The sequence below is a fragment of the Sapajus apella genome, unplaced genomic scaffold, assembly GCF_009761245.1.
Source record: "Sapajus apella isolate SASKATOON/1434 unplaced genomic scaffold, GSC_monkey_1.0 scaffold26, whole genome shotgun sequence".
Taxonomy (NCBI): Eukaryota; Metazoa; Chordata; class Mammalia; order Primates; family Cebidae; genus Sapajus; species Sapajus apella.
In genome coordinates, this window is record NW_022436966.1 from 10190131 (window position 1) to 10213772 (window position 23642).

The following is a 23642-nucleotide window of genomic DNA, read 5'->3' on the forward strand; positions in this document are numbered from 1 at the left end:
AATGTCTCCTCTTTCATTTCTGATTTTGTTTGAATCACATCTCTTTTTTCTTTGTTAGTCTACCTAAAGGTTAGTCAGTTTTTTTTATCTTTTCAAAAACCAACTTTTAGTTTTCTTGATCTTTTCTATTATTTTTCTACTATCTATTTTGTGTCTTTTTTCTCTTTATTATTTTCTTCCAAGTTTGAGCTTATTCTTGTTTTTCTAGTTCCTTGAGGTGTAATGTTAGATTGTTTATTTGAGATACTCTTTTCTGAAGTAGGCATTTTTTACTAAACACTGTCTTAGGACTACTTTTGCTATATCTCAGAAGTTTTGGTACGTTGCGTTTCCATTTTGTTTGTCACAATGTATTTTTAAATTTCATCTTTGGCCAACTGGTTGTTCAGAAAGATGCTTCATTTCTACATACTTGTGAGTTTCCCAAGATTGTTCTTATTATTTATAGTTTCGTGCCACTGTGGTCAGAAAAGATACTCAATATGATATCAGTCTTCCTAAATTTAAGACTTGTTTTTTGGCCCAACATATAATATGTTCTGAAGAATGTACACTGGAAAAGAATTGATTTCCTGTTTCTGTTAGATGCTGATGCTATAAAATATCTGTTAGGTCCATTTTTAAAAATTGTGGTTTAAATTGATGTCTCTTTATTGATTTTTCTGTTTAGATGATCCATTGTTGAAAGTGGGGGTAATGAAGTCTACTACTATTATTATATTGCAGTCTCTCTCTCCCTTCAAATTTATTAATATTTGCATCATGTATTTATGTGCTCCAATGTTTAGTGCAAATATATTTACAATTTTATAACTTCTTGATGAACGGAACCCTTTATTGCTATAAAATGATCTTCTTTTTCTCTTTTTATAGCTGTTCACTAAAAGTGTGTCTTGTTTGTCTGATGGAAGTATAGCTATCTCCAATCTTTCAGTTTCTATTTGAATGTAGTATCTTTTTCCATCCATTCACTTTTAGTCTGTCCTCAGAGATGAAGTGAGTCTCTTGTACACAGCATATACTTGAGTCTTCCAGACACATGATTCTAAACAACTAAACATATAATAACATAGTCCATGACTGTTAGAACCATGATAGCTAGGCATCTGGCCAGGGGTAGATCCATGTTTCATAGGGCCTGAAGCTGATATAATTTGAGGAATATATTTTAAGAAAAAGAACTTAAATTTTCAGGTACAAAATTAGATTCCAGAAAGGACTTCTACAGTTAAGTGGTAATGAACCTTCATTAGCTTCATGGAAACTTCATCTGTGTATCTGGTACATAGTAAACATCCCACGGTTATTTACTGAATGATTTTTGATTAGCTAATATCTGTTGATTAAATCTAATGTTACAATGACTGTGACTACCCTGGTGGTAGCCACTTGCTTGTAATTTCTTCAGTATATTTAGACTTAACAGTACCTTAGCATTAGTTAGTCTAAACAAGCTTTGCTGCATGTTCATTATTCCTGTATGTGGTAGCCTAATCAGGTAAAAGACATAAAAATGAAATACACAACCAAGTGGGTTTTATTTTTTTTATTCATTTAGACTGTGACCATTTCCCAGATATTTGTTGTCTTAATCCACTTTCTGCTGCTATAGCAGCATACCACAGACTGGGCAATTTATAAAGAAAACAGATTTATTCACCTAACAGTTTTAGAGGCTGGAAAGCCCAAGAGCATGGTGCTGGCATCTGGTAGGGGTGATTCCATGGTGAAGGGTGGAAGGCAGATGTAAGCATGTGAAACAGAGAAAGGAAATTGGGCCAAACGCACTTTTACAACAAACCCTTTCTTTTGATAGCTAACCCACTCCTGTGATAACAACATTAATTTATTCATCATGGGAGAGCTCTGATGACCTAATCCTTTCTTCAGGGCCCCAGCTTCCAATACCATTACATTGGCAATTAATTTTCAACATGTGTTTTGGTGGGACATTCATATCATAGCACTTAATTGTGTAAATTCAACATTTAAACTAAATTCCCAGGCTAAATCTATTAAAAATTATTTTTAAAATGAAGCCAGAAGATAGCCACTTGAGAGGTGATATAGACACTAGATATGTCTTTCACCAGATCCTAAACCTTAATTAGCTCTGTCAGACTGAGGGGCATAGAATTATGGAAATATACTCTTGAATCCATTTTGCTGAAGTCCGCATTCAAATATATGAATCATGAGGAGGCCCACAAGTGAATCAGCAAATAAATGGACTGCATAGTATGTTTCCAAACAGATTATGAAATTAAGACTTTCATGGTAGAGACATAATATGAATTTAAGAACTATTAAGGTTTGCCCTTTTAGTTAGCACCTGTAGTCCCACCTACTCAAGAGGCTGAAACAGAAGGTTCACTTGAGCCCAGGAGTTTGAATCTAGCCTGAGCAACAAAGACACAATATCTTTTATCTTTATGTTTTAATTTGCCCTCTTCAAATAGATGACCACAATTCCCTAGAACTATTTTTAAAAATACAGGCGAGAAATTAGAGAATTAAGGAATAATATGAAAACGAGAGGGAGAAAATGTTCCAGAAATAATTTGTTGACCACAGATCTTATAGCCCACACTTATAACACTTCTAAACATAAAGTACTTATAATGGTAACTCACAAACAGAATGATCTATATATGGGTATGCTTCTTTTCTTTGGTTTATATGGCTGTATATCAATGTTCTATAGTTTTTAAATTAACTAGAATAAGTTTTAGATATTCTTGACCATCTATTTTGACATATTAATTTTAAGATCAACTTAGCAAGTTGAGGGGATTTTGATTAGAACTCCACTGAATTTTACAGAATATTCTGGGTCAAAACGAAATCTTTAAACATGTGTAGTCTTCCTAGATATAAGCATGTGTATGTCTGTATTTTAATCAGATGGTCATTTATGTTCTTTAGTAATGGTCTTCTCAAATGCATTGCATATCCTTTGCTTTCAACAATGTATTGCATGTCCTTTGCCTCTTAAATGTATTGCATGTCCTTTGCTTTCAATAATGAATCAAATACAAATTTTGTCAAGGAACAGAAAATAGGGAAAGCTACCTAACTCATGTTGTAAGGCCAGTGTAATCTTGATACCAGTCAAGGGCAGTCCAAGTAAACAAAGTCACAGACTATTCTTAAGAGCATAGATGCAAAAATCTTAAATAAGTTGAAAAAAGTATATATTTTCAACGTACCAAATTATTCTCTGACTGAAAGGTTCTCTTATGAAAGTAACATGCTATTCTTGGATTAAAAAGTAAAAACCACATGATTATTTTGATTGTACGTTTAAGTTGTTTCCAATTTTTCACTGTTATAAACAATGCTTTAATTACGAATCTTGGACACTGTCCATCATTTCCTTAGGAAGATTTACCAAAAGTACATTTTAAATTATGATAATATTGTTAAAATACAGGGCCAGCAAACTTTTTCTACAAAGTGCCAGATAGCAAATATTAGAGCTTTGTGGGCCAAGAGGCAAAAGTAAAGTTTTTATGTAGGTACTTATATAACAAGATAGAAAATGAATTTCCATAAATTTTTATTGATGAAATTAGAAGAGTATAATTTTTGTGATATAGCTGTACATATGTGAAGGATGGAATCCTTTTCAGAGGAGGTAACATTTCACTTAGTTGGGTTTGAAAGCTGCTGTTCCTATCATCAAAATATTCAGCTAACATTCATCTGTTAATGCTGATCTACAATGAGATTTTACATATTTCACCTTTGAAAATGTCTTTCCACGTAGATAAGTATTGCCAAATATTGATATCAGTCCATGAGTATATGCTTTTAATTGAGTATATTCACAGACTGGCAGGCATTTTTAGAATTCTATTAGCTAAAAGGCTAGAATGCCTTTTAGCATGTCATTACATTGCAAATCACTTCCAATTAAAGTTCCTCAATTGCACAGTTAAATGGATTTTGGAATATGTAAATTTCCTTTCCACTTGCATCAAGGTCTGAAAAACACTGCTGTAGTTTGAAATCAGAAAATATATTGCTGGGAATTTGTGTAGGAATGGAGATATCACCATATATATATATATATATATATATATATATATATATATATGTGTATATATATATATATATATAAAACTTTTGACAGTGCAGGAAGTATGTAATGCAGCCTGACATTACTTGCAATTCAAACAATGTTCTCGATAAAATGACTTTTTCACAGTATGTTTCACATATAAGTTTCACATATAAGCACTGTTTTACTTTGTAACTTTAGCCTGAAACCTTTTCAAATCTGCAGCAAAAGCTAATTTCAAAGCCACTCAGAGTTTAATAGCAGTGACTGAGCACAGTTTTTTCAACCATTAAAAAAGTAAAAACCATTTTTAACTTGAGGACTATCTAATAAGCAGGCTAGATTTGACCCATAGCTTACTGACCCTTGCATTATAAAGTCTTAAACAATTATATTCCCAGTAACTTAAATGTTACATGCCTCTTTTCCCCAAACTTTGCAGCCTGTAATTATTATTTACTTTTAAAGATTTATCCAATTTGAAATTGCATTTTTCAGCTTACATTTATTTGCATAAGGTCATATATCTTTTAATGATTATAAGCCATTTATGTTTATTTCTTCACTGTAAACTGGTTTTTCATATTCTTTTCCCATTTTTATTTCAATAAAATTTTCATTCCAACAATTGATCTGTGTACCAAAAAGAGTTCTAAATCCTTTTTAGTGGCTCTACTTACTTGTTCAGTATTACTTTTCACTACTTTCTCCCACACATCCAACCCTCTTTCCATAGCGAAAGATCTGCCATTGCCTGAGAGAGTTGTGTTTTCTCAAGCTTCTCTGCATATCTGCACCAGATGTCATTCATTCACTGTCACTCACGTTTTCTCCATTTTCCCCCTCTTAGAGTAATTCTTCTTATTCACCCTTGGAGACTCCGATCAGATAGCAGTTCCTCTTTGGCTCCACAGCACTCTGCAAATATGTGCTATAAAATATATCAAACTTTTACATAATTAACTACTGGTTTACAGTGGTCTGTCTCCCCACTGGGCACATAGGCATTTGAGATATGGTGTTATAATTGATGGCCATACTCCAAATCAGTGCCCAGCACATAGTAGGAACTAATTAAGTGAGTTCAAAATACCAATAATATTATAACAAATATATGCCAGGCACAGCAACACATCTGTTTAGTATCCTTTGTATTGTACTTAGCATGATGTACAATTAAAATTTGAAGACAAACTCTCACATATTAATGTCTTACCAAAGAAAAATAACAATTAACATTTTTATTCCCTGACAAAACTGAGTATGTCACTTTATTAAAAACTTATATTTTCCCTCACAGCTTAAAATAATTTATTTAAATATTTGCCTTTAGTTATAGCTGTGATCTCCAATTCAGAAAAATTTGCTTATACTAGAAAACTAAGAATCTTAAAATATAGAAAAGAATATTTATAAACTGTTTCTATTTTGTAATCTGAACAATAAGTTTCTTTGAAAATCTTCTTTGTAACTTGAGCAAGATTCATTTTGGATCAACTTTTTATTTTGCTTTATTTCCTCAGGATATTCATTACCTTGCACTAGATAAAGGTGAATTGGCACTAGCTGAAGTGGCAAGAAAAAGAGCTAGTGACATTGATGCAGAATCAATAACCTCTGGAGTTGGTAAGAATTAATGCTATTTTTAAGTGCTTTTATTTAAATCAATGCTTAGTATCATTTCTATTTGGAGGACATGGTTGGTTAATTTGAATTACTTTCTTTGTAAAGACAGTGCCTTATAAAAAGAAGAATTAAGACTTGGCAAACAGTACAATGTCAATACACAAGTTGGAATTGTGTTTATATGAAAATTTATATTCAGTGATTACTACAGTCATCATTTATCAAAAAGTCAAAAGGATATTTCAATCTTTTCATAAGATTTTCAGAGAAAGCTTAATATTATCGTTAGTGCTATTATTAAAACTAACCAACACAGAAATTTATGTAATCCTTTATTTAGACACAGACATGTCATTTCTCAAAAGAATTCTCTCCTATATCAGGCAAAGTATTTCATATGGGATTTCGGATTTGATGGGTGATCTGTTTTTGTTTAGAAGCTGCTAGAATCATTTTAAACTGTAGTATTCTAAAGAAGACAGATCAGAAGCCTTAGAATGAATTTAAAAGTTCATTTAAACTTTATAATATAAAAAATGAAAGTTTTTAAAAAATTGTAATATCAACACTAATATCTTTTTTTTTAATTCAGTTTATCTAATGCCACTAAGTTGTGCGATACTGATACTTACAAATCCAATTCCTTTTCTTCCTATTTATTATTCCTAAGTTAGGCAAAGAACCCTCAGGATTGTACTAGAATTCATTTTTCTGTGAAACTCCTCTAAAACAAAGAAGTTTTAATAATATTTCCACTTTGTAAGTGCTTGAAAAACCTTATACAAGCCTCTCCATTGATAGATCTTGTGTTTTGTTTTTGTAATGCTGTTTGCATCCAAAGGGACCAGTTGTCAGCTTCTCTCAGACACCACCATGTAGATCCAGTCTTCAATGTGGTACTGAAGGATTCAAAACCATTTCATCAGGGTAGCTGTAGACCTGAATACCAGGGCTCTCAGGTACTAGCAAGATAATTCCATTCTCCTTCCCCCATCCTGAAAGAGTTCTAAATTGATTAGACCAGTTTCATATCTCCATTTCTAATGGATAAGGAATACTCGCTATTAATGCAATATTAGATAAGAATAACTGTAACTGACCTATCACTACATCTTGTTACTAGCTAGGGAGAGATATTACTGTGTCTACTACTAATAATAATAGCAACTAATATTTATTGAATGCTAAGTTACAGATATCAACTAATTTTCACTACAACTCTGTGAAGTAAGTACAACTTATATTTGTTATGAGAAGTTACTTCTAACTAAATGATGAAAGCATACCATGTTTATAGGAATGATGACATTATATGAGGGGTACAAATATCCTCCATCCCTATCCCTCTGGCCATTTAGGAAAACACAGTAAGAAGTCATAGCCAGTTGTCTGGAAATATTCCTTAGTTGTCCTGTACCCTGCCTTTTCTACCAGGGTATCAGATATAATGAAGGCCATCTTTGCATTTTAAAGTTATTTAAAATTAGTAAGAGTGAAAGAGAATATGAAGAGATTATCACAAAATTTCAGCAAAACAAAGAAATTCCCTGATTCACCAAAATGCATCTCATTCCCTGTGTATTATCTGATGAGGTTACCGTGGTCAGTGGATAATTCCTAGCCAGAAAGCTTAGTGTACCCACTTTGAGCCCAGCAAATATATTTTCACTGATACCCTGTGACTTCCCTTTTCTCAGCCTTGTCTCAGGCCTCAGCCTTTGACCTAGATTACTGTGTTTTGACAAAGACACTATTAAATAACATCAGTAACTTTCAGGAGGTTGCCCTATTAGATGAATGTTCTACTCTACTTTTGCTGCAGAAACCTGGGTGATTCTCACTCATAATTCTAAATGGAATAGGAAAGAATGTCTGGTTTCCTCATCATGGTCTCTGCCTAGTTCTTTTTGTAGTCTGCATCATGCTGGGGAAAGCTAATTTTCTCTCAAATTCCCTCTATTTAATTCAGCTATTCTCTTAAACTTATCCCAAAGCTGAAAGTTATTAAATTTTTGGCTTTCAAAGTGGTTCTTTGATGCAAGCAAGAAGCCAAATTATGTAAGACAGGGAAAGAGTATGTAAGTAGTTCCATTTACATGGGAGAGTCTCTAAAAAAGCATCAGACATAAATGCTGTCACTACAGTTAAAAGCAAGAGTTGCCAAAGGAAAAGCTGGATGATGATAATCTGAACAATTTGGTAATTTTTAAAACTTTTTATTGAAGTCCAACATGCATACAGAAAAGTGCACAAAACATAACTGTGTGGCTCAATGAATTTCACAAAGGGAACACATCCTTGTAAACAGTATCCTAACCGATAAACTTACGTTACCAGGACCCCAGAAGCCTTCCTGTATCCGCTTTAAGATGCTATAATCTCAGCCCAGCTGTCCAGAGTTGTTAACATTATAGACTAGTTTTGCCTTTTTTCAAACTTAAAATAAATGGATTCATACGTATATTCTTTTGTATTTGGCTCCCTTTATTCAACATTGTCAGTCTGAGCATCTTTCATATTGTTGGATATAGATATAATTTTTTCTACGCTTAATGCTGTATAACAGTATTCCAGGCCAGGCACAGTGGCTCATGCCTGTAATCCCAGGACTTTGGGAGACTGAGGTGGGCAGATCACAAGGTCAAGAGATTGAGACCATCCTGGCCAACATTGGTGAAACCCAATCTCTACTAAAATACAAAAATTAGCTGGCATGGTGGCGTGCACCTATACTCCCAGCTAGCTCAGGAGGCTGAGGCAAGAGAATTGCTTGAACCTGGGAGGCGGATGTTGCAGTGAGCCAAGATCACGCCACTGCACTCCGACATGGCGCCTGGCAACAGAGCAAGAATCTGTCTCAAAAACAGAACAAAAAACAATATTCCAATGTATGAATGTATTACAATTTATTCTACTTTAGACGGATATTTGGGTTGTTTCAAGTTTGCAGCTAATGTGAATAGTGTTGCTATGAACATTCTTATGTATGTCTTTTAATGGACATAGGTACACAGATCTGTTGGATGGTTCTTAGAAGCAGAATTCCTGTGACATAGGATATGTAGCCTTAGCTACTTCCAGTAGCCACTTCCAGTTTTCCAAAGTAGTTGTTAACAATTTCCCTTCTCACCAGCAGTATGTAAGAGTCCCAGTTTGGGCCATCCTTACTGATGCTTGATATTGTCTCTCTTTTTCATTTTAGCCTTTCTGGTGGAAAAGGTATTGTAATTTTGTATACGTGACAGTATAATGCATACACTGTTTCTGGACCATGTTCTATTTTATTAATCTGTTTGTCTGTATTTGCACAAATATCTCACTGCTTTAAGCAACTCTGGTTGTAAATGTTATTATCTGGTAGTGCAAATTGCCCAGCTTTGTTCTCTAAGATAGACTTGGCTATTTTTCCATATAAATCTCAAAATTGGCTTATACCCTGACAAAATCAAGAAAAACAAACAGTAGTGGCTGAAATTCTGGTTAGAATCTCATTTAATCCATAGATAAATTGGGGCTGAACTGATTTCTTTATAATATTGTTTTCCAATCCATGAATATGTTATATCTCTCCATTTATTTAGGTCTTCTCTATTTCTTATGAAAAATGTTTTGTAGTTTTCACAGTAGTGGTCTTCCACATCTTCCTTTAGATTTAAGTATTTCTTTTTCTCCTTTGTATGTGATAATCTAACTTTAAAATTTCATATTCTGTTTTATTTCTGGTATATATATAATTGACTATTATATATATTGACCTTATATCCAGCAATAACTGATAAATTCACTTATTAATGCCAATAGTTTGTAAATTCTTTTGAATTTTCTGCATCCCAATCATGTCATCTGGAAATGTGTTAGTCTTTTTGCATTGCTATAAAGGAATACCTGAGACTGAGCAATTTATAAAGAAAAATGGTTTATTTTGGCTCAAGGTTCTTCAGGCTATATGAGAAGTTTGGTGCTGGCTTCTGCACCTGGTGAGGCCTCAGGAAGCTTCAAATCATGACAGAAGGTAAAGGGGGAGCTGCCAGATCACATGTTTAGAGAGGGAGAAAGAGAGAGAGGAGGAGGACTCAGGCTCCTTTAAACAACTAGCTCCCATGTGAACTCACAGAGCAAGAACTCACTTCTTACCATGGGGAGGGCACCAAGGCATTTAAGAGGGATCTGCCTCCATGACCCAAATGCATCTCACCAGGCCCCACCTCTAGCATGGGGGATTACATTTCAATATGAGATTTGGAGGGGACAAACATCGAAACCATATTTGCAAATAAGGACATTTTAATTTCTTCCTTTCTAGTTCTTAGGCCTTTTACTTCTCTTTCCTTATTACTGCACTGACTAGAACCTCTAGTATAAGGATAGGTAGAAGTTGTGACAGGCATTATTTTCTATTTCTTGATTCTTAGGGAAAGCTTTTTATTTATTTTTTTCTTTTTTACCATGTAGCTTAGATGTGTACAGAAAGCTTTCAGTAATTCACCAGTTAGTGTAAAGTTTTTTCCAGATTTTTAATAAACCTTTTATTCATATTAACAAAGTTCCCTTCAATAACTAGCTTGCTAAGAGTTTCTATTATGAATAGGTATTGAATTTTATCAATACTTTTTCTTTGCCTATCAAGATTATCATATGATCTTTCTCCTTTGTTCTATTAATAGAGTGAATTGCATTGATTTTCAAATGGCAAACCTTGCATTCCAGAATAAATACTTCTTAATTGTGATGATATATTTTTACATATTGCTGGATTTCATTATTTTTAATTTTTGGCATTTACGTTCATGAGGGATCAATCTATAAATGGTTTCATTTCAGTATCTCTGTCTAGTTTTGATATCTAGATTATTTTGACCTAATGCCTAAATGTCAAACATTCTAGAAAGCATACATTTGAACATGTAATAGTACTTTATGATTCAGTTATTTATATATGGCATATGTAACATTTCTTACAACTTAAAAATTTTACATTAATCTTCACTGTTTTAATGTGAATATTTTGGTTGGAACATTGTATTATGTTTTAGTAAAATATTATCATTGGATGAAACTGAGTAAAGAGACATGGGATCTCCCAGTATTTCTTACAACTGCATATTATATAATTATCTTTAAAAGTTTAATTTTAAAAGTTTATACTAATGTAGTGTCCTATGTTAAGTACTGTAATAAACGTTACCTTATTTGTTCCTCCCAACTTAGCTCTAAAGGAGAGACTACTCTATTGGTGAATTTTTTTTAGAAGCTTTTTAAATAATTTCGACTTTTATTTTAGATTCGGGAGCATATGTGCAGGTTTGTTACATGGGTATATTTCATAATGCTAAGATTTGGGGTATGAATAATCCCCATCACCCAGGTAGTAAGCAATAGTACCCAACAAGTAGTTTTTCAGCCCTTGCTCCTCTCCCTTCTATTGGTTCTCAGCATTTATTTTTCCTATTTTTATGTCCATGTGTACTTAATGCTTCACTCCCACTTACATGTGAGAATATGTGGTATTTGGTTTTCTGTTCCTGAGTTAATTCACTTACAATATTGGCTTCCAACTATATCCATGTTGCTGCAAAGGATGTGATTTTAGTCTTTTTTATGGCTGTATAGTTTTGCATGGTGTACATGTACTACATTTTCTTTATTCAATCCATCATTGATAGGTTCCTAGGTTGATTCCATGTCTTTGCTATTGTGAGTAGTGCTGTGATGAACATACAAGTGCATGTGTCTCTTTGGCAGAACAATTTATTTTCCTTTGGGTATATACCCAGAAATAGGATCAATGGGTTGAATGATAGTTCTGAGTTTTTGTGAAATCTCCACTCTTTTCCACAGCGGCTGAATTAATTTATATTCCCAACAGCAGTATATAAGCATTCCCTTTTCTCCACAACCTCAAAGCATATGTTACTTTCTGACTTTTTTAACAAAAGCGATTCTGACTGGTATGAGATGGTATCTCATTGTGATTTTGATTTGCTTTTCTTTGACTAGTGATATTGAGCAATTTTTCATGTTTGTTGGCTGCTTGAATGTCTGCTTTTGAGAAATGGCTGTTCACATCATTTGCATGCTTTTTAATGGGCTCGTTTTTATCTTGTTGATTTTAAGTTCTTCTTAGATTCTACTTATTAGTCCTTTGTTGAATGCATAGCATAGTTTGCAAATATTTTCTCCCATTCTGTAGGTTATCTGCTTACTTTGTTGATAGTTTCTTTTGCTGTGCAGAAGCTTTTTGGTTTAATTAGGCCCCACTTCTCAATCTTTGTTATTATTGCATTTATTTTTCAGGACTTAATCATAAATTTTTTACCAAGGCCAGTGTCCAGAAAGATATTTTCTAGGTTTTCTTCTAAGATTCCTATATGGTATGAGATCATACATTTAATTGTTAATCTTAAGTTAATTTTTGTATATGGTGAAAGGTAGGGATCTAATTTCATTCTTCCACATATGGCTAGCAAGCTACTCCAGCACGATTTATTGGATAGAGTCCTTTCCCAACTTCTTTTCTTGACTGTCAAAGATCAGATGCTCGTAGGTGTGTGGCTTTATTTCAGAGTTCTCTTATTTTGTTACATTGGTCTCTGTGTCTGTTTTTGTACCAGTACCATGCTGGTTTGGTTACTGCAGACTTGGTATAGTTTGAAGTTGGGTAATGTGATGCCTCCAACTTTGTTCTTTGTGCTTAGGATTGCTTTGGCCATCTGGGCTCTTTTTTGGTTCCATATGAATTTTAGAATAGTTTTTGTGCTATTTGAGTGAAAACTGACCTTGGTAGTTTGATAGATACAGAGTTGAATCTGTAGATTGCTTTGGGCAGTATGGACATTTTAATGATATTGATTCTTCCAATCCATGCACATGGAAGTTTTTCCATTTGTTTGTGTCATCTGTGATTTCTTTCATCAGTATTTTGTCGTTCGTTCACTTCCATGGTTAGATGTATTCCTACGTATTTTGTTTGTATGTGGCTATTATAAGTGGGATTATGTTCTTGACTTGGCTCTCGGCTTGAATGTTATTGGTTCAAACCAATGTTGTATGTTGATTTTGTATCTGAAACTTTACAGAAGTCATTTATCAGGTCGAGGAGTCTTCTGGTGAAGTCTTTAGGGTTTTTAGGTACAGAATCATATCATCAGCAAAGAGAGGTAATTTGACTTCCTGTTTTCCTATTTGGATACCTTTTATTTCTTTATCTTCTGATTTTTTTGGCTAAGACTTCCAGTACTTTTTTGAACGGGAATGATGAGTGTAGGCATCTTTGTCTTATTCTTGTTCTTAAGGGGAATGCTTCCAGATTTTGCCCATTCAGTATGATGTTGGCTGTGGGTTTGTCATAGATGGTTCTTATTATTTTGAGGTCTGTTCCTTCTATGCCTAGTTGGTTGAGGGTTTTGTATCAAGAAGGATGTTGGATTTTATCCAAGGCTTTTTCCATGTCTATTGAGATGATCGTATGGTTTTTGTCTTTAATTCTGTTCCGGTGGTGAATCACGCTTATTGATTTGCATATGTTGAACCAACCTTTCATCCCAGGAATAAAAACCTGCTTGATCATGGTGAATTAACTTTTTGATTTGCTGCTGGATTCAACGTATTTTGTTGAGGATTTTTGCATGTATGTTCATTCATCAGGCATATTGGCCTGTGGTTTTCTTTTTTCATTGTGTCTTTGCCAGGTTTTGGTATCAGGGTGGTTGTTCTGGCTTCATAGAATAAGTTACGAAGGAGTTCCCTCCTACCTGATTTCTGGAATAATTTCAGTAGGATGGGTACAAGTTCTTGTTTGTACATCTGGTTTAATTCAGCTGCGAATCCATCTGGGCCAGTGCTTTTTTGATTGGTAGGCTTTTTATTATTGATTCAATTTCATAACTTGTTGATACTGTACTGTTCAGGGTTTCACTTTCTTTCTGGCTCAGTCTTGGGAGATTGTGTGCTTCCAGGAATTTATCTATTTGCTCTACATTATCTAGCTCATGTGCTTGAGGTGTTTGTATTATTTTCTGAGGATCTTTTTTATATCTGTGGAATCATTGATAGTGTTACCTTTGTCATTTCTGATGGTGCTTATTTAATCATCCTTTTTCCTTTGTTATTCAACTTGTCTGTCATTCCTGTTTATCCTTTCAAGGTATAGACTTTTGGTTTTGTTCATTCTTTGTATGGGATTTTGGATCTCAAGTTCATTGTTTTCTGCTCTGATATTAGTTATTTTCTTCTGCTGTCTTTGGGTTTGGTTTATCCTTGGTTTTCTAGTTCCTCTAGGTGTGATGTTAGATTGTTAATTTGAGATCTAACTTTTTGATGTAGGCCTTTAATGCTATAAACTTGTGGAGAGATCTTTTTTGTACAGGCAATGAAATGAGGTGACAGTGGAAAAGCTCCATAAATTGCAAAAAATTGAGAGCCACTGCTCTATAGCAATTCTAATCGGTTTGCTATGGATTTAGTCCCCAGATTTGACTCCTTAATACAGTAGTGCTATAAAATACTCAGTAAAATAAAATAAAATATGTATGGCTAAATACTTGAAGGATATATTAAGACAAACTAATTTCTTTAAAAATTTCTGCTGTACATTAAATATTCTCAGAAATTACAAACTTAACTATTTGTTTATCTTAACATTTCCAAAAATTGTGACCATACAACCCTCATCTTTCCACTCATTCCAGGCAATAGCTATAAATTCATAAAATTTGAAGTTTTTAGAATTCACTTGGGGAAACTTGTAGCTTAATTGCACAGCTGTAAATCTTTATCCTTGCTAACAGGTTTAGCATGATGGTTCTAGCTATTTAAATAATAATCATTCATAAAAGTAAAGAATTCAGATATTTATACTGTCACTATAGTAGTCCCCCCTTATCTGCTAATTTCCTTCCTGTGGTTTCAATTACCTGCAGTCTGCCACATTCCAAAAATATTATATGGAAAATTCCAGAAATAATTCATAAGTTTTAAAATGTGTACTGTGAGGTAGTGTGACAAAATCTCACATTGTCCTATTTTGTCTTTGTCCAGTGTACCTACACTGTATATGCTACCTGCCCGTAAGTCACTTAGCAGCCATCTTGATTATCAGATGGACTGTAATGGTGTAGCAGTGCTTGTATTTAAGCAAGCCATATTTTACTTAATAATGACTCCAAAGCACAAGAGTAGTGATGCTGGCAGTTCAAATATACCAAAGAGATGCACCTTATGGCCCTCTCAGTGAGTAAAAAGGTGAAAGTTCTCAACTTAATAAGGATAGAAATCATATGCTGAGCTTGCTAATATCTATGGTACATATGAATCTTCCATTCATGAAATTGTGAAGAAGGAAACAGAAATTTGCAAGTTGTGCTATTGCACCTCAAACTGCAAAAGTTGCGTGTGATAAATGCTTAGTTACAATGGAAAAGTCATTAAATTTGCAGGTGAAAGACACAAACAGAAAAGTGTTCCAACTGACAGCCATCCGATTCAGTAATATCTGCTATTTCAAGCATCCACTGGAGGTCTTTGAACAGATACCCCATGGATAAAGGGAGACTACCATACCTAGAAAATTCCTCTCCCCTCAACCTCCTCCTTCTTTCAGTTCCACACTCTGAGTGACATCCACCAAAATTTCAGAATAGGAAGCTCTTTGTCCTGTTACCCCACAGTTACATAAAAAATCAGAGGTAAAGACATGTGCAGCTGGTAATGTCTCAGACTTTCTTGCCAAACTGTAAATATTAAATAAGCATCTTCATAAGGGGTTATATTGGCAAAAGTCATGACCACTGTAGAGGCTAGATACAACATCTTTATTAAGTATTATCAATGCTACAGGCATTGTCTAAAGAACTTGCCATAGAACACCTTGGTATGTAGGAGTCAAACATCCGTTATCATGGTAGTTTTGCTTCAAGATGACATCACTGTTGCCATGCAACAGGCTATTTTCTTATAGAAACTAACGCATTCAAAAGCAACCATGTATACAGGGGAATTGAGAAAGCCACACACAGGCCTAGTCAACATACATTTCAGAAAAGACCTGAGAAGACCATAAGCTTTTACCTCAGGCCAATTCTTACGTTTAGGGCAAACCTCGCTAATTAGTGGGACTTTCCCAGCACATAGCTAGCCTGCAAAGACTGGGAGAGATGGCTTTTTCAAATGCCCAGTTTCACACACACTCACCCCACCAGGCATACAAAGAAACAGGAAAACATGGCCCATTCAAAGGAACAAAATTAATTGGTAGAAACCAACCCTGAGAAAGCACAGACATCTTACTAACTAGGCAGTCTTTAAAACAACTGCCTTAAATATGTTTAAAGAGCCAAAGGAGACCATACAAAGAGCTAAAGAATATCAAAAAAATAAAAGAACAAAATGAGAATATCAACAGAGAAATTATAAAAAGGAACCAAACAAATTCTGAAGCAACTGAAAAGTCCAATAACTAGATTTAAAAATGTCTTAGAGAAGTTCAACTGCAGGTTTGAGTAAGCAGAAGAAAAAACTGGCCAACTTTATGATACAGTATTTGAAATTATCAATACTAAGGACCAAGAAGAATTAAGAAAAGTGAACTAAACCTATGAGATTTATGGGACATCATCAAAATTACCAGTATATACATTATGGGAGAAGAGAGAAGAGGAATAGTAGAAGAGAGATAGGATGAGAAAGATTATATCAATTCTAAAGACAAAGAAGAATTAAGAAAAGTAAACTAAACCTATGAGATTTATGGGACATCATCAAATATACCAATATATATATTATGGGAGTCCCAGAAGGGGAAGAGAGAAAGGATCAGAAAGATTATGTGAAGAAATAATGACCAAAACCTTCCCAAATTTGAGGAAATGCATGAATCCACAAATCCAAGATGCTCAATGAACTTCAAGTAGAATCAACCCAAAGGACACATTATAATCAAATTGTTGAAAGAGAATCTGCAAGCCGCAAGAGAGAAAAAACTGATTATATACAAGGGATTCTCAATAAGGGAGTCTGACGTCTCAGCAGATGCTTGGGAGGCCAGAGATATGATTAAAGTGTTGGAAGAAAAATAACGATTAACTAAGAATTTTATGTCCAGCAAGACTGCACAGTCAAACATAAAAACCAGTATTATTTAGTTTATAACTCTACTTCTTATTAGCAACCTGAATTAAAACACAAAGGCATAAAAATAATTACAAAGCTCTTTAGTAGGTACACAGTATATAAAGATGTAATTTGTGACATCAATAACAAAGTAGGGGGACAGTGACAATGCTGTATAAGAGTTTTTGTATATAACTGAATTTAACTTGATATCAATTTAAATTACATTATTGTAACTTTAGAATGTTATATGTAACTCCCATGATAACCACAAAGAAAATAACTATGAATATGTACAAAAGGAAATGAGAAGGGAATCAAAACATGTCACAACTGAAAACAAAAGGAGGCAGCAATGGAGGAAATGAGTAACAAAAAGGCTGTATTTTTTAAAAACATAGCTCTAAAATATAGGTTCTGCTCTGTCAATAATTAAAGTGTCCGCTGTCTGAAATGCTTGTGACCATAAGTGTTTTGGATTTGGGTTGGTTTGGTGGGGTTTTTTCAATTTTGGAATATTTGCAGGTACATACAAAGGTATCTTGAGGATGGTACGCAGGCATAAACCCGAAATCCAATTAGGTTTCATATACACATTATACACATAGCCTGAAGGCAATTTTATATAATACTTTTGATAATTTTGTGCATGCAACAAAGCTGTCTACATTGAACCATTAGAATGCAAAGGTGTCACTGTCTCAGCCACCCATGTGGACAATCTGTGATTGTTATCACCATCATTCCTGACTAAATTTTTATGCTACCAATAAGCAGTCAGTTTCTTACACTTATCCATTCATAAGTCCTAAAAGTAAAAATATGACATACCATTAATACAGTAAAAAACTAATGTGTTCCGGATAACTAAGTAATACGGTAGAATCATCAGAATATCTGTATCAACTGTCAAACAGTGGCAAGTTTTCTGCCTCTGCCTACGATGCTATGTCTTAAGTAAAAGATTACTGCATAGGGCATTTTATTTTTCGGAGAAAAAACAACAGCAGCAGTGAAATAGTTTGGAAGTGGGTCCTCTAGGGATAAGAAGGAATTCTGTTCAATGGCATTTTAAAGTGGTTCCTTTAGAGTTATCTGCCTCATAACTAAAGTTTTTGTCTTAGAAATTTCTTTTTGGTTTTATAAACTGACATGATTTCTTGTTCTGTAACAAACGCATGCTGCTCTAGTCTTTCAATAAGCCCATCGCACATTTTCACAATGTCACTCGCAGGCATACCTCTGCTCACTGCTGTTAGTATGCTCTTTAAGGAAGTGTTTTAATATTTACTCTTCATTGATCTAAAGATACCCTGGTCACAGGGCTGAATTAATGAAGTCACACTTGGGGGAAAGTACATAGCATAAATATAGTTTTATGAGAATGTCAGCTGTAAGATGAGCAGAAGTTATCAAGCAATAACAAAATCTTGCAGTCATCACCCAGGCCAGCTTCCCCACAGTGAGCACAAGCCACTGGTACAGAATGTTAGTGAAATCAACCAGGAAAGATGTCTCTGGTGATCCATGCCTTTTTATCATAATCATAGACTGGTGAGAAATTCACTCCTGAAAAATAGCAAGGATTCCAGCTTTTGCCTATCTTAGCAAGTTTATAATTATGCTTGCCTGTTGCATTAACACGTCTCAGCAGAGTTCTTCTGTCATTGGTATCCTTTTCATATAGGGGCTGTCTCATCTGGGGCAGTAACACCAAAAACAGTGATGTTCATCAATATTATAGACCTATTCTTATGTCAGATTTTTGTGATGACCTTAGTGAACTCGTCAGTGAATCTGTTGACTACTTTATAATCAGCAGATGCTTTATCACCACAAGTTTTTAAAGCAACTAAGAGAGTAAAACCAGAATGCTTCTATCACAAAAAAAATAGTAAGTGCTTAAGGTGTGATGGGTACCTCAGTTATCCTGATTTATTACACATTTTATGCCTGTATCGAACATCACATATACCCATAAATATGTAGAACTATTATGTGCACATAATTCAAAGTAATAATAAAAATTTAATACCATATATTTTCTTAAATTTCTCTAACAAGCTTACTGACTATCCACAGTTCCCTTCAATTTTTAGTTCATCATGATCTTTGCTTCTTTCATCATCAGTATACCATTAAGTGGCATGTGTTCACTACAATACTTATGGATCCACTGTTTCTTTCTTTCTTTTTTTTAAATTTTTTAATTGTATTTTAGGTTTTGGGGTACATGCGAAGAACATGGAAGATTGTTGCATAGGTACACACATGGCAACATGATTTGCTGCCTTCCTCCCCTTCACCTGTATCTGGCATTCTCCCCATGCTATCTCTCCCCAACTCCCCACCCCCTACTGTCCCACCTCTATTTCCCCCCGACAGACCCCAGTGTGTGATGCTTCCCTCCCTGTGTCCATGTGTTCTCATTGTTCAACACCCGCCTATGAGTGAGAACATGCGGTGTTTGATTTACTGTTCTTGTGTCAATTCACTGAGAATGATGGTTTCCAGGTTCATCCATGTCCCTACAAAGGACACGAACTCATTGTTTTTTATGGCTGCATAACATACCATGGTGTATATGTGTCACATTTTCCCTGTACAGTCTATCATCGATGGGCATTTGGGTAGGTTCCAGGTCTTTTCCAGATGGATAGACTGCAAAAATTTTTTCCCATTCTGTTGGTTGCTGATACACTCTAATGACTGTTTCTTTTGCCGTGCAGAAGCTGTGGAGTTTGATTAGGTCCCATTTGTCTATTTTGGCTTTTGTTGCCAATGCTTTTGGTGTTTTGGTCATGAAGTCCTTGCCTATGCCTATGTCCTGAATGGTTTTGCCTAGATTTTCTTCTAGGGTTTTTATGGTGTTAGGTTTTATGTTTAAGTCTTTAATCCATCTGGAGTTAATTTTAGTGTAAGGTGTCAGGAAGGGGTCCAGTTTCTGCTTTCTGCACATAGCTAGCCAGTTTTCCCAACACCATTTATTAAACAGGGAATCCTTTCCCCATTGCTTGTTTTTGTCAGGTTTGTCAAAGATCGGATGGTTGTAGATATGTTGTGTTGCCTCAAAGGCCTCTGTTCTGTTCCATTGGTCTATATCTGTGTTTTGGTACCAGTACCATGCTGTTTTGATTACTGTAGCCTTGTAGTATAGTTTGAAGTCTGGTAGTGTGATGCCTCCCGCTTTGTTCTTTTTGCTTAGAATTGACTTGGCTATGCGGGCTCTCCTTTGGTTCCATATGAAGTTTAAGGTGTTTTTTTCCAGTTCTGTGAAGAAGGTCATTGGTAGCTTGATGGGGATAGCGTTGAATCTGTAGATTACTTTGGGGAGTATGGCCATTTTCACGATATTGATTCTTCCTAACCATGAACATGGAATGTTTCTCCATCTGTTTCTGTTTCTGTCCTCTCTTATTTCGTTGAGCAGTGGCTTGTAGTTCTTGAAGAGGTCCTTTACGTTCCTTGTTAGTTGTATTCCTAGGTATTTTATTCTCTTTGTGGCAATTGTGAATGGCAGTTCATTCTTGATTTGGCTCTCTTTAGGTCTGTTATTGGTGTATAGAAATGCATGTGATTTTTGCACATTGATTTTGTATCCTGAGACTTTGCTGAAGTTGCTTATCAGTTTCAGGAGATTTGGGGCTGAGACGATGGGGTCTTCTAGATATACAATCATATCGTCTGCAAATAGAGACAATTTGCCTTCCTCCTTTCCTATTTGAATGCCCTTTATTTCTTTTTCTTGCCTGATAGCTCTGGTTAGAACTTCCAGTACTATATTGAATAGGAGTGGTGAGAGAGGGCATCCTTGTCTAGTGCCAGATTTCAAATGGAATGCTTCCAGTTTTTGCCCATTCAGTATGATATTGGCTGTTGGTTTGTCGTAAATAGCTTTTATTATTTTGAGATACGTTCCGTCAATACCTAGTTTGTTGAGGGTTTTTAGCATAAAGGGCTGTTGAATTTTGTCAAAGGCCTTCTCTGCATCAATTGAGATAATCATGTGGTTTTTGTCTTTGGTTCTGTTTATGTGGTGAATTACGTGTATAGACTTGCATATGTTGAACCAGCCTTGCATCCCCGGGATGAAGCCTACTTGATCATAGTGGATAAGCTTTTTGATGTGCTGTTGCAATCAGCTTGCCAGTATTTTATTGAAGATTTTTGCATCTATGTTCATCCTGGATATTGGCCTGAAGTTTTCTTTTCTTGTTGAGTCTCTGCCGGGTTTTGGTATCAGGATGATGTTGGTCTCATAAAATGTTTTGGGAAGGATTTCCTCTTTTTGGATTATTTGGAATAGTTTCAGAAGGAATGGTACCAGCTCCTCTTTGTATGTCTGGTAGAATTTGGCTGTGAACCCATCTGGCCCTGGGCTTTTTTTGGGTGGTAGGCTCTTAATAGCTGCCTCAACTTCAGACCTTGTTATGGGTCTGTTCAGGGTTTTAGCTTCTTCCTGGTTTAGGCTTGGGAGGAGGCAAGTGTCCAGGAATTTGTCCATTTCTTCCAGGTTTACTAGTTTATGTGCATAGAGTTGTTTGTAATAATCTCTGATGATGATTTGAATTTCTGTGGAATCTGTGGTGATATCCCCTTTATCGTTTTTTATTGCATCAATTTGGTTATTCTCTCTTTTCTTTTTTATTAATCTGGCTAGTGGTCTGTCTATTTTGTTGATGTTTTCAAAAAACCAGCTCCTGGATTTATTGATTTTTTGAAGGGTTTTTTATGTCTCTATCTCCTTTAGTTCTGCTCTGATCTTAGCTATTTCTTGTCTTCTGCTAGGTTTTGAGTTTTTTTAAATCTTGCTCCTCTAGCTCTTTCAATTTTGACGATGGGGTGTCAATTTTAGATGTCTCCTTGCTTCTCATGTGGGCACTTATTGCTATATATTTTCCTCTAAAGACTGCTTTAAATGTGTCCCAGAGATTCTGGTATGTTTTGTCTTCATTCTTGTTCGTTTTGAAGAACATCTTTATTTCTGCCTTCATTTCATTGTTTATCCAGTCAACATTCAAGAGCAAGTTGTTCACTTTCCATGTAGCTGTGCAGTTCTGAATTAGTTTCTGAATTCTCAGTTTTAACTTGATTGCACTGCGGTCTGAGAGACTGTTATGATTTCCGTTCTTTTGCATTTGCTGAGGAGTTATCACTTCCAATTATGTGATCAGTTTTAGAGTAGGTGCGATGTGGTGCTGAGAAGAATGTATATTCTGTGGATTTGGGGTGGAGAGTTCTGTAAATGTCAATTAGGTTTGCTTGGTCCAGGTCTGAGTTCAAGTCCTGGATATGCTCGTTAATTTTCTGTCTCATTGATCTGTCTAATATTGACAATGGGGTGTTAAAGTCTCCCACTATAATTGTGTGGGAGTCTAAGTCTCTTTGTAAGTCATTAAGAACTTGCTTTATGTATCTGGGTGCTCCTGTGTTGGGTGCGTATATATTTAGGATCGTTAGCTCTTCTTGTTGCATTGATCCTTTTACCATTATGTAATGTCCTTCTTTGTCTCTTTTGATGTTTGTTGCTTTAAAGTCTATTTTATCAGAGACGAGAATTGCAACTCCTGCTTTTTTTTGCTCTCCATTTGCTTGGTAAATCTTCCTCCATCCCTTTATTTTGAGGCTTTGTGTATCCTTGCATGTGAGATGGGTTTCCTGGATACAGCACACCGATGGGTTTTGACATTTTATCCAATTTTCCAGTCTGTGTCTTTTGATTGTGGCATTTAGCCCATTTACATTTAGGGTTAATATTGTTATATGTGAATTTGATCCTGCCATTTTGATGCTAGTTGGCTGTTTTGCCCGTTAGTTGATGCAGTTTCTTCATTCTGTTGATGCTCTTTACCATTTGGTATGTTTTTGGAGTGGCTGGTACTGCTTGTTCCTTTATATGTGTAGAGCCTCTTTGAGGAGCTCTTGTAAAGCAGGCCTGGTGGTGATGAAATCTCTGAGTACTTGCTTGTTCGTAAAGGATTTCATTTTTCCTTCACTTATGAAGCTTAGTTTGGCTGGATAGGAGATTCTGGGTTGAAAGTTCTTTTCTTTAAGGATGTTGAATATTGGCCCCCACTTTCTTCTGGCTTGTAGCGTTTCTGCTGAGAGATCTGCTGTGAGTCTGATGGGCTTCCCTCTGTGGGTAACCCGACCTTTCTCTCTGGCTGCCCTTAGCATTTTCTCCTTTATTTCAACCCTGTTGAATCTGACGATTATGTGCCTTGGGGTTGCTCTACGTGAGGCATATCTTTGTGGTGTTCTCTGTATTTCCTGGACTTGAATATTGGCCTTCCTTGCTAGGTTGGGGAAGTTTTCCTGGATGATATCCTGGAGAGTATTTTCCAGCTTGGATTCATTCTCTTCGTCACATTCATGTGCGCCTATCAAACATAGATTAGGTCTTTCCACTTAGTCCCATATTTCTTGGAGACTTTGATCATTCCTTTTTCCCCTTTTTTCTCTAATCTTGCCTTCTTGTTTTATTTCATTGAGATGATCTTCGAGCTCTGATATCCTTTCTTCTGCTTGGTCAATTTGGCTGTTGAAACTTGTGCATGCTTCACGAAGTTCTCGTGTCGTGTTTTTCAGCTCCATCAATTCATTTATATTCCTCTCTAAGTTGTCCATTGTCGTTAGCATTTTGTCAAATCTTTTTTCAACGTTCTTAGTTTCTTTGCATTGGGTTAGAACATGTTCTTTTAGCTCACAGAAGTTTCTTATTACCCACCTTCTGAAGCCTGATTCTGTCAATTCATCACACTCATTCTCTATGCAGCCTTGTTCCCTTGCTGGTCAGGAGTTGTGATCCTTTGTAGGAGGAGAGGCATTCTGGTTTCGGGTGTTTTCA

General features: G+C 35.3%; 1 protein-coding gene across 10 annotated transcripts in view; it reads left to right on the top strand.

The window, feature by feature from the left end:
- Positions 1-23642, top strand: part of WDPCP (WD repeat containing planar cell polarity effector) — a 509410-nt gene that overhangs the window by 366534 nt on the left and 119234 nt on the right. For 8 of the 10 annotated variants that reach the window (XM_032291974.1, XM_032291976.1, XM_032291975.1 and 5 more), the window contains one exon: positions 5587-5689. The exons of 1 other annotated variant lie outside the window; for it this stretch is intronic. In XM_032291974.1, the coding sequence (XP_032147865.1) occupies positions 5587-5689 (103 nt within the window). Of the gene's footprint in view, positions 1-5586; positions 5690-9621; positions 10920-23642 lie in introns of those variants that run through there. One more of the 10 variants, XM_032291979.1, reaches the window with a different exon arrangement.